The sequence below is a fragment of the Pteropus medius genome, unplaced genomic scaffold, assembly GCF_902729225.1.
Source record: "Pteropus medius unplaced genomic scaffold, Ma_sr-lr_union100, whole genome shotgun sequence".
Taxonomy (NCBI): Eukaryota; Metazoa; Chordata; class Mammalia; order Chiroptera; family Pteropodidae; genus Pteropus; species Pteropus medius.
This window is the reverse complement of record NW_024342471.1, coordinates 27,634,799-27,644,818: the sequence shown is the minus strand read 5'-3', so window position 1 is coordinate 27,644,818 and position 10,020 is coordinate 27,634,799. Positions and strand designations below refer to the sequence as shown.

The following is a 10,020-nucleotide window of genomic DNA, read 5'->3' as shown; positions in this document are numbered from 1 at the left end:
CACAAGTAATACATGAATAGATTCTGCTCATACAAAAATAAAGTTGACAAGTCAGACCGAAATCTTCTTGGAGGCATGCCCCGACCCGGCCCTCCCTCGACCCCGCTTCCAGCCTCCTGCAACCGATGACTAAGATGTGTTTTGGCCCCGCTTCCCCTCCAAGCACCCTAAAGGCTCCCCCTGATGTTTGCTCAGGGTTCCTTCATGCTCCCTTCATGGCCTCTTGGGCTCTCTCCAGGAGAGTCTGGACCATCAGGATATTTAGATCAAATAACCTTATTCTCTGTACTGGTTGTGAGAAGACACTGCCCCTCAGGAGTTGCCCCTCAGACCAAGGTCTGATCATTTCTGTCTTGTGTCCTGTTTTTGCACAACGCAATTTCATGTTAGCTCTCCTTAAAAAACTACCTTGTGTGAAATTTGATCAGAAAATTTCTTGTCCACCTAAGTGCTTGTCCAAATTCTTGTATGCCCCTTGGAAGAATGCTGTTGGTAGCTGTGCTTTCTGCTTCTTGGAAACCAGATTCCCTAGATTCCCTCTCCCAGAAGCATCTCTCTGGAGACTGATAACAGCTTGTCCAGCCAGAAAGGCGGCACATGGGTCTCTGAGCCTCCTAGTCTCTGGGAACTGCTAGAGTGGTGGAAAGAACACAGACCACCTGAAATTGTGCTCAAGGAGTTCTGGGAGAGTCACCCCAGCTGCCTGGGCCCAGTGGCATCACAGCTGAGTGACAGTATTGGGCTTGCAAGATTGTTGAGCACTAGCGAGACGCTGGACCAACGTGTCTACTTTGGGGCCTGGCTCATTGTGAATTCCACGAACAACTCGATTATTTCTATTCTAAGAGTGGGTAGTTCCCTTTCCCCCGACATGGCTCATGGCCTCGTCGGCCAAGCTCACCTCCTTTTCTGGTTGGGCAGTGAGGACACCGGCTGTGGGTACTTGCTCTGCAAAGCTAGAGGGAGGGCTGTGGTGCTGAACGGACAGCTCCCTTCCCTTGGGCTCTAGATGGGTGGTGGTTGTGAGTCCACTTGCTGAGGTTTCATGGGGTGACCACACTGCTATCAGGGTAAACAGAGGAGGAAGAGATAAGAAGGTTTGATGGCTTCACCCAGGTGTACAGCTCAAGACAGTGCTGCCCGCAGACGCTCCATGCCTGCCGTCCCAGTCATGTGACTAATTTTGTCTAACCAAGGGGGCGAGTGTCTGAGAGAGAGAAAGGGAGGAAGGAGGGAGGACTGTACCCAGGGAGAGGAGCAGGGGGAGATGGGAATCGGGAAGATGCACAGTGACAAAGAATCAGAGACACAGAAAGATACGAAGAGAGTGACAGACAGACAGACAGACAGAAGGATGAACACAGACAGAGTGAGGGAGAGACAGACATACAGCAGGAATAAAAGACCGAAGGGGCCATGTAGAAGAGACAGACGAATCCCGAGAAGAAGGAGGGGAGAGAAGCAGACGGACGGGGAGTACGGGACAGGAGCAGAGAGACTGGTGCAACTGGCCCACAGGGAGGGGTGCCCAGGGAAAGGCGCAGTCGGCCTCTGGGAGGGAGGGGAAGGAGGGAAGAGATGGAGGGATGTGGGCCGTAGAGAGACATGGAGTGACGGGGAGGGAGACGGCGGAGGCGCGCAGGCTGCTCACGCTGCCTCTGCCCACAGCCTACAAGGAGAAGATGAAGGAGCTGTCCGTGCTGTCACTCATCTGCTCCTGCTTCTACTCACAGCCGCACCCCAACACCATCTACCAGTACGGGGGTGAGTGCGCGCCAGTGCCTTGCTCCCCTCCGGTGGCCCTTCCAACCCCTTGGCTTGGCTGGCCTCTGGAGAGAGGGCCTTTGGGGGAAGGGGCCGGTCTGGGGTTCAGGCCCGGGGTCTTCCTTGAGCAGCCACAGCCCCTTGATCAGCCCTTGGTTGTGATATGTGATGGGAACAGCCCCCCGGCTGCCCCCTCCACGGCTGGCCCTCCTGAAGCCCCCATCTCATCTGGCCCTGCAGACATGGAGGTGAAGCAGTTGGACAAGAGGGCCTCTGGCCAGAGCTTTGAGGTGATCCTGAAGTCCCCTTCCGACCTGTCGCCGGAGAGCCCCGTGCTCTCGTCCCCCCCTAAAAGGAAGGACGCCTCCCTGGAGGAGCTGCAGAAGCGGCTGGAGGCAGCTGAAGAGCGGAGGAAGGTAAGGGCCCCCACCATCTGTCATCACGAAGGCAGCCAGGAGGCCCTGCTGGCCATGGGCCTGGTCCCCAAGGGGCGGGGTGCTCCAGGCCCCTGCTTGGCTGCCGGCCTGGGGTGAAGAAGGCCTCATGGTTCCCTGGACCTCCTCCCGAGGGAGCAGATGGGATAGGGAGGAGGAAGCATCCTTAATGGTAGCCAGCTGGAGGGAGCCACGAACCAGACACAGGTGTGGGGGGGTGCCCTTGGCCATGGCCAGGAGGGGTCCGGTGGTGGCCTTGGGTCAGAGGCTGGGCTGGCATCTTCCCCCGGGCGAGAAAGGGAGAAGGAAGGGCCTCCACGTGCTGAGGGCTGCAAACACAGACCCGCTAGGAGCTCCGAGAACGAGCGCCCCAGGAAAAGTGGGGAGGGCCCCAGGACCCCTCCCTGCCCCTTCCCCTCCCGCCGGCCCCTCTGAGACTGAAACACAGAAAAAGAAGTGTGCTCAGGCGTGCTGTCCCGGTGCCGGAGCCCACAGGCCTGGGGCAGTGGCTCCACCCCGCTGGAGCAGGCCCCAGGGAGACCTGAGGACCCAGGCTTCGCAGAGTTAGTTAGCAGTGACCCGCACAGGGGAGGGGCCCAGCAGCCTTCTGAGGGGGGCCCGGGGCGCTAATTACCCCTGGGAGCCTTGGGCTCTCCTCCAGGGACCACCAGGCAGCCTCGCCGTCTGCAAGGCCGATAGTGTGACGCCAGAAGACCAAGGCTCCCTGCTCCAACTTGTCCCTTCCCCAGCAGCCCTGGAGACTCATCCACGTCCCCCAACACCTTAGAAAGCTCAGTATTTGGCATGCCCTAAGCACCTGCATTGTGCTCAGCGCCGCAGGCTGGGAACAGCAGGTAGCCGAGGACAAGGGCTTTCTTGCCTAGTGGGTAGCAGGCTGCTGGGGGGCTGATGACGGACGACAGGGTGCGGGGCTGAGGGATCTCGCGGTACGCAGAGCTTCCAAAGCTCACGCCCAAGGAAGTGCACGCAAATCTGGACGAGATCACCGTCGCGGACGCACGACAGTGTAGGTCCGAGCTCCTCGAGGTCATGTGTCCAGAGGGCAGGAGAGCAGGGTGACGGGCACTGGGCGGCGCAGGAACTGCAGCGCGGAGTGGAGGGGTGCCGGGCTGGGGACGCGGGGGTTTGTGGAGCTAGGGCGAGTACCCCGGGCCGCCGCTCACGCGCGCCCACCCGCCGCTCGCGCAGACGCAGGAGGCGCAGGTGCTGAAGCAGCTGGCGGAGCGGCGCGAGCACGAGCGCGAGGTGCTGCACAAGGCGCTGGAGGAGAACAACAACTTCAGCCGCCTGGCGGAGGAGAAGCTCAACTACAAGATGGAGCTCAGCAAGGAGATTCGCGAGGCGCACCTGGCGGCGCTGCGCGAGCGGCTGCGCGAAAAGGTGCCGGCCCGGGCGGGGCGGGGGGCGGGGCCCGGGCGGGGCGGGGCGAGGCGGGGGCGGGGCCGGCGCCCGGAGCCGCTGGAGGGGCTCAGCCGGCGTTTCCTGCGCGCTTCCAGCTGCGCACCGAAGAGGGACCACATCCGGTTCTTTGGGGACGCAGTCAACGACCGCAGTAATAAGTGGACAGTTGCTGCTTTTCAAGTGCTCTGAAAAAAGCTGAACCGGGTGTGAGCTAGGAGAGGGGGAGGGGCTGCTTTGGGTTGGGGGCCAGGTAAGTCCCCCCGGAGCCCAGGAGCCTCGCCCACTGCACCACCTGCGCGCCCGCATCCGGTTGCCCCGTAACTCCGCCCTGCTAGGGGCCAGTCCAGGGCAAGGCGAGGCCCTGACGCTGCGAGGAGGGGGTAGCGCGGGACCTCAGCCATCGCTGCCCTGTCTCTGCAGGAGCTGCACGCGGCCGAAGTGCGCAGGAACAAGGAGCAGCGAGAGGAGATGTCCGGCTAAGGGGCTTCGGTCGGACGCCGCGGCGCCCAGATCTTGAGCCGAGACAAGAACACATTCGGGTTTTGTTTTTGTTTTGTTCAGCTGTTTAGATGCGACTTCTGTTCCCGTTCGTCCCTCTCCTCCCGCAGTCCCAGCTTCATGCTTCCTTCCGCACTCTGAGCTGTCCAGTCCTCGTGGCAGTCGCTGACCACAGGCTCTCCCTGTAGGAGCCACCAGGGCGTGGCACACGGTCCCTCAGTTCAGGCACCAGGCCGGTGGTATCTGGGTTCCCCTCTTGGCGGCCCTCTTAGTGGATGTGATGGTGACCTCACTAAATCCAGTGGTGGTGGCAGACACACGCAGGTCCCTATGCCGTGTTGTCCTGTGAACACCTTATCACGTAGGGCGCATCCTCCGAATCAGTTCCCGCCAACAAGCAAAGGCAGCACCACCTGCATGTCCTCCTGTGGGGGCGGGGCACTCGGCACACAGAAGCGGGCAGAGGAAGAAAGTTGGATAGAGAGGGACCTCTGGGCAGTGTGGGGCCGGGTCACCCTGTCCGGTGTCCAGTGGCGCTTTGTGGAACGGGCGGGTGGAGGCTGCAGTACCCTTTGGTGTGGTCTGAGACCACCTGACTGCAGCGGGCCCCCTGGGCTGGCCTAGGAACCTGCGGCCATTGCCTGTGGCCAGTGTGGGATGTGCTTGGCCCGAGTCTTCAGGGGAATGAGCATTCTCCTCCCGGGACCCAAGAACTGACTGCCGAGCTTCGAGGGCTGTGGGTAGCGTGACACCCCCTGCTGGCCCTTCCTTCCTGGAGCCTCCGGCTGAGCACCTGTGTGGAGAAAGCCCAGCTCCTGCCATCCTTCCTCTCCTCCCCTGAGCTTTGCAGACCTGTCCTTAGAGTTCTTTGGAGTCTTGGCCCCTTCCGGTGTTCTCTCACGATGTTCCTGGCCACTGGGTTTTGAGGCTCACCTCTGGCCCAATGTGGCCAGGTCTGAGTGAGTGGCAGGTTCCCCTCAGGGAGCCCCTAACAGACAGCAGGGGACAGAGTTCCCAAGCCACCTCCCCACCTGGTCTATCCTTGGCATTTTTTGCCCGTGGCCCCCTCTGGTCAGCCTGCAGATTGGAGGCCTGGCTCCAGGCCTCTCCGGCCAAGCCCCTGCTGGACCGGGCTCCCTCCCCTCCCTCAGCCCGGGGGTCTCCAGATCCCTCACTGCGGCCTTTGAGGACTGCCACCTGCCTGGACGTGGGGGTTGTCTGTTTTTTGTGCCACTGCTGTATCCTCCCTTTCTCCGTGGCAGTCCTAACTCACGACTGGGTACTGGGGGGAGGGGCTCTGCTGACCATCCTCTTGGTGGGAAGCAGGCAGGGACAAACCACGAGTTTCTGCAGGACCCAGAGCCAGCACCTCAGAAACCAGGTGGCTGCAGCCCTCACAGCCCCGGCATGCATTCTGCAGAAACCTGTGGGGGACAAGCCAGGGGGCACAGTGGACACTGGTTTGCCTGCAGTGGGCTTAGGGGGACGTAGGGCCCCATGCCCCCGCTCCCTGTCCCCACGGAGACAGCCTCCGGAGGGGGTGACAAGTCGGGAGTGGAACCCACAAGGAGCTTCTGTAGGACTCAGCAAGGGCCACGGAAAGCGCCTGAGGGCTGGATTTCTCTTAGCTGCGGCAGCTCTCATAGCGAAAGCCTATGTAATATGCACCCATCTCATCACGTAGTGAAAGTGAACTTAACTGAACGATTAAAGAAAAAAACTGTGTGTTTAAGAAATGGTTGCACTGTCCCAGCGTGTGCCCTGCTCCTGTGGGTGGGGATGGGCTGGGGGGCCACCGCTGGCCAGAGAGTGCCGGCTACCGGCTGGTTATACCAGCACAACTAGGATTAGTTCTAGTGACAATGGCAATTTGGAGAGATGAGCGCATAAATGACATGCAAGCTCACTTTCTTCTTTGGAGCTCCAGGAGATGGCAGAACCCTGTGCGGGCTGGCCGTCCATTCTCCCCCAAGGCCCAGGTTGCTGCTGTGGGAGGAAGGACCAGGGCCTGAGGGCTGAGTTCACCCTCCTCACTGCAGCCTCGGGGCAGTGGGGCTTGCTGGGATGTGGGTGTCCTAGATCCCAGGGACACGCCCCATGGCTCAGTGCCCCACCCCCCACAGCAGGCTGTCCAGAAGGTGTGATGTGACGTGGACAGGTGCCTGTCCCCAAACAGGATTCTGGCACGTCTTCTTGTCAGGGCGTCTCAGATGCTGCTGCGTGGGCCTGAGGGCAGAAACAAGTCACGCAAATCACGACTGTTTCTCTGCTGAAGGAAAACAATTTTGCTGTTGAGCAGTTATGCTCACTCTCTAGGGCTGCTATGGCAGGCACCTCAAACTGGGGGCTTAAAACAACAGAAACTTATTCTCCGCAGCTCTGGAGGCCGGAGTCCAAGGTCAAGGTGTCACAGGGCACGCCCCTCTGAACCTGCAGAGGAGAGGCACCCTGGCCTCTCCCAGCTTCACTTCACTGTTGGGAAAGGCCGTCTTATGAATGGGCTTTGGGCCCAGAACCTTCTTTCCGAGAGATAAGGAATAGCTTTTCCTGTTGCAAGCTCAGTGACAGCTTGAACCCTTGCCCGCCCCTCGCCCCGTTTTCAGTGCTTCAGACTCCTGGGGGAAGGAGGGTCCTTCCGCAGGCCCCCGTGGCATGGGGACAGAGCCCACTGCCGCCGAAGCGGACTTCGTTTGTTTGCGTGAGTGCAGCATGTCCCACCAGAGGTTTGGCCGCCTTGCACTTCCCTTGGTGACTCCTATGCCAGGTCAGGGGATGGAAGGGGTGGACTTCGCCCCCTGCTGGTTGGCACTGTGATAATAAGCTTCACTCTCCACGCAGCCGGACCCTCCCTGGCAGTGGGAACCGGACCGTGTTCAACTGGACACTGGTGTCCCTTGGCTTGTAGACACATCATGCCGCTGCCTCTGTGGCCACATGGCTGTCTCCTCCATGTGTCAGTCTCTGTGGGACACCGGTCACTACATCAGGGGCCACCCTCACCATGACTTCATGGTAACTACAGTAATCACATCTGCGAGGACCCTATTTCCAAATAAGGCCGCACTCTGAGGTCCTGGGGGGCTGGATGGAATGTGCCTTTGGGGAACACGATTCAACCGAGACAGCAGTTGTAGGTATATATATAATCAATAATCCCGAAGCACACGCGTTCATTCGTGTACTCGCCATGGGTTTGGTGAGTGCGTAGGGCCTTCTGGGGAGATGGGGTTGGAGGCCTGAATGCTATTCAACTAAAAGTTATGTGTGAACAGTAGTGTATGGTTTTCCAAGGCCCTTCAAAATGTTTTCAATTTTCCATGTCTACTGAAGAAAACAGGGTTGGCATTGATTCATGACGTTCACTTTTTTTCTGGTTACAAATGTAATGCGTGCTCACTGCATTACTGCAAAGGACAGAAGTCTTGACCCACCAAAGCTCCTCCCCCAGAGGGCCCATCCCAGCAATGGGCGGAGAACAGAGATGGCCTCCCTTTCCCGGTCTTCAAAAGTGTCACTCAGTGGCTGCATAGTCATCTATGTTATGGGTGTACCAGGACTTTTGAAAAACAATCTCCAACTTTTTGGTTTCAGGGACCCCTTACGATATTAGAACATTTATGGAAGACCCCCAAAGAGCTTTGTTTATGTGGGTTATGTGGATCAACAGTTACCCAGGAATTAAAACTCAGAAGTTTAAAAAATAGTAATTCATTTAAAAATGATATACTCATTACAAAACAATGAAATTAAAAAGATTAGAATAAAGTATATGAAGACATCTGCCTTCACGGAGATCTGAGGCTGGGAAAGGAAAGCATGCTTTAACAGCTCCTTGACCCCAAACCGAAGCTTGACGAGGGGCGGCTTCTTAAAATTTGGCTGCAATGTGAACCTGAAGCCACACCAATAAGGTCTCCATGCTCTGACATCAGCCGCCCAGTCTGTCAAGTGATGGACGCATCTTTAGCCTGCGCTGCGGAGGAGAGGGCCAGGTTGCTGGGCGAGCCGGGCTGGCCTTTGTCCTGCTTCCTGTCTGGTCCAAAGCTGGAGGTGCAGGTGTCCCCAGGAGAGGGTGTGAAGTCAGTGATTTGCACAACACTGTGTTCCTCTCCTGTATAATGAACCAAGAGTAAAAGTTCCCTCCCCTTGGGACCCAGGGTGGGCTGGGCACTTCCCATGGATCCTCCTCGGTAGGACTCTGTGCCCAGTAGGAACTACTCCATCCCGTTACCCAGGTGGAGCCCAGCGCTGTAGCCTCGCTCTTTTGGAGACAGAAGAGGTGAGAGCTCAGGTTCAAATGCCAGGCCCGGAGTCCTGCAGCAGCAGAAACTCGGACGGGGGCCCAGGCCCACAGACCCTGACCAGAGAGCAGCAGGCACAGTTCACTGGCAGCACTCTCCAGTGCCATGCTAACCTGGTTCCCGATGCCAGTGCCTCTGGGGCTTCTCCGCTACTTCATGGGCATTTAAGTCCAGATAAACGACAGACACAGACACAGACTGCACACACCTGCTTTTGTATTTACTGGGTGATAAAAAAGCAGGCAGCACTGACAGGCTCGACAGCTTATCTTTCAAAAGCCTTTTTCCATCCCTGGCTTGAGTACACTCTACATTACCGAAGAGAGAATGGAAGTGTGCCTCTCCTAATTGTAACCACTAAAATGAAGTTTGCTTGAAATATCCCAGAATGGCTTTAAATTGTCTTCCTACTTGTGAACACGGGTCCGCTGCTTGGCTGGATACAAGCATCTGTTCCCTGCCTGCTCCGTGCCTGAGTGGGAGCACTCAGGGATCAGGTCGCTTGTCCTCCGTGCTCAAGTTTTCTGGCAGCTGCCAGCAGTGAGGGTGATGATGCTGAACAGATCAGGAGAGCACAGGTGTGCCACCCCATCCTGAGAACCACCGGCATCAACCACCCTCTGGGCACTGCGGACACCACGCTGCCCAGAGCTCCCTCCATAAGTCCTCCAGCCAAGAGCAGGTCGTTTCACAACTGCCGGGCTCTGGGCAGGGCAGAGGAATCCCATTAACCACCCCCTGGGGCCCCCACTGCACCTCCCAGTCAAACAGCAAGGCCTAGTTGTACCTGGCTCCTAAGTCAAAGGAGCTCTATAAAAGCTGAGTGACGCCTATCTTCTTACATTCTGGAAAACCCAAGGGCTTTATATTCCAGTCCTTTACCCAAAATTAGAGAAGGAAGGGATGGGGACAGAGAGAGAGAGAAGGAACGAGCTTCTCAGCGCCTCCCTAACTGTACATCTGGGTGTCTTTTATGGCTTAGTGATAACTGAACAGTGGCTACAGCACTGACGGCGCGGCTGGGGTCAACACAAGAACACCGTACGGCACTGCGCAGATTCAGAAATAAGAACGTCGAAGCCCTTTTTAGGGCTTACTGTGAGAGAGTAAACGTGATCGTTGCAGGATTCGGATGCGACGAGCGGAAGGCCGCAGGGGCAAGCTGCTTCTTCGGAGCAGTCTCTCCCGGCGTCTCTGGGTCGCCACCTTTGACAAGCTTGAGATGACAAGCGGACCTGCATCTGGTTTTCGTCCCTTACTGTTCACGCACATTTCCCCCATCCTTAAACAAGTCTCCCCACGCATCCTCTTCCCGCTCGTATCCACTGAGGGGTCGGTCCCGCCCCGGCAGGTGTTTGGGCGCCCGCCAGATACGCCGGCGAGGAGGGCGGGGCCGCGAGACCAGCAGCCCCCCGAAGGCGCCGCCGCGTTTGCTCCCCGGCCGGGCCTGCGCCTATGCGCACGCGTGCCAGGCCCCGCCGGGCCTTATTTCTCAGCACCGCCTACCTCCTCGCCGAGCGCCAAATAAGTTTCCGGGCCCGCCCCGCCCGTGCGTGCGCGCCCCCGCTGCCTGCGTCACTAGGAAGCGCGCGCCCGGGCCG

The 10,020-nt window shown here is 58.4% G+C and overlaps 1 protein-coding gene and 1 long non-coding RNA gene across 3 annotated transcripts in view; one reads left to right on the top strand and one right to left on the bottom strand.

Annotated features, from left to right (window-relative positions):
- Positions 1 to 5,854, top strand: part of STMN3 (stathmin 3) — a 13,473-nt gene extending 7,619 nt beyond the window's left edge. Inside the window, exons 2-5 of one of the 2 annotated variants that reach the window (XM_039864824.1) lie at positions 1,669 to 1,764; positions 2,005 to 2,180; positions 3,408 to 3,599; positions 4,041 to 5,854. In XM_039864824.1, the coding sequence (XP_039720758.1) occupies positions 1,669 to 1,764; positions 2,005 to 2,180; positions 3,408 to 3,599; positions 4,041 to 4,100 (524 nt within the window). In that variant the 3' untranslated portion in view covers positions 4,101 to 5,854. Of the gene's footprint in view, positions 1 to 1,379; positions 1,765 to 2,004; positions 2,181 to 3,407; positions 3,600 to 4,040 lie in introns of those variants that run through there. The other variant, XM_039864823.1, reaches the window with a different exon arrangement.
- Positions 5,855 to 7,732: 1,878 nt separating this feature from the next.
- On the bottom strand, positions 7,733 to 10,015 carry LOC120603944 (uncharacterized). The gene is made up of 2 exons (XR_005653238.1): positions 9,926 to 10,015; positions 7,733 to 9,635 (listed from the first exon to the last, which is right to left on the bottom strand). It is a non-coding gene; the product is annotated as an uncharacterized LOC120603944 (long non-coding RNA).
- Positions 10,016 to 10,020: the final 5 nt, after the last annotated feature.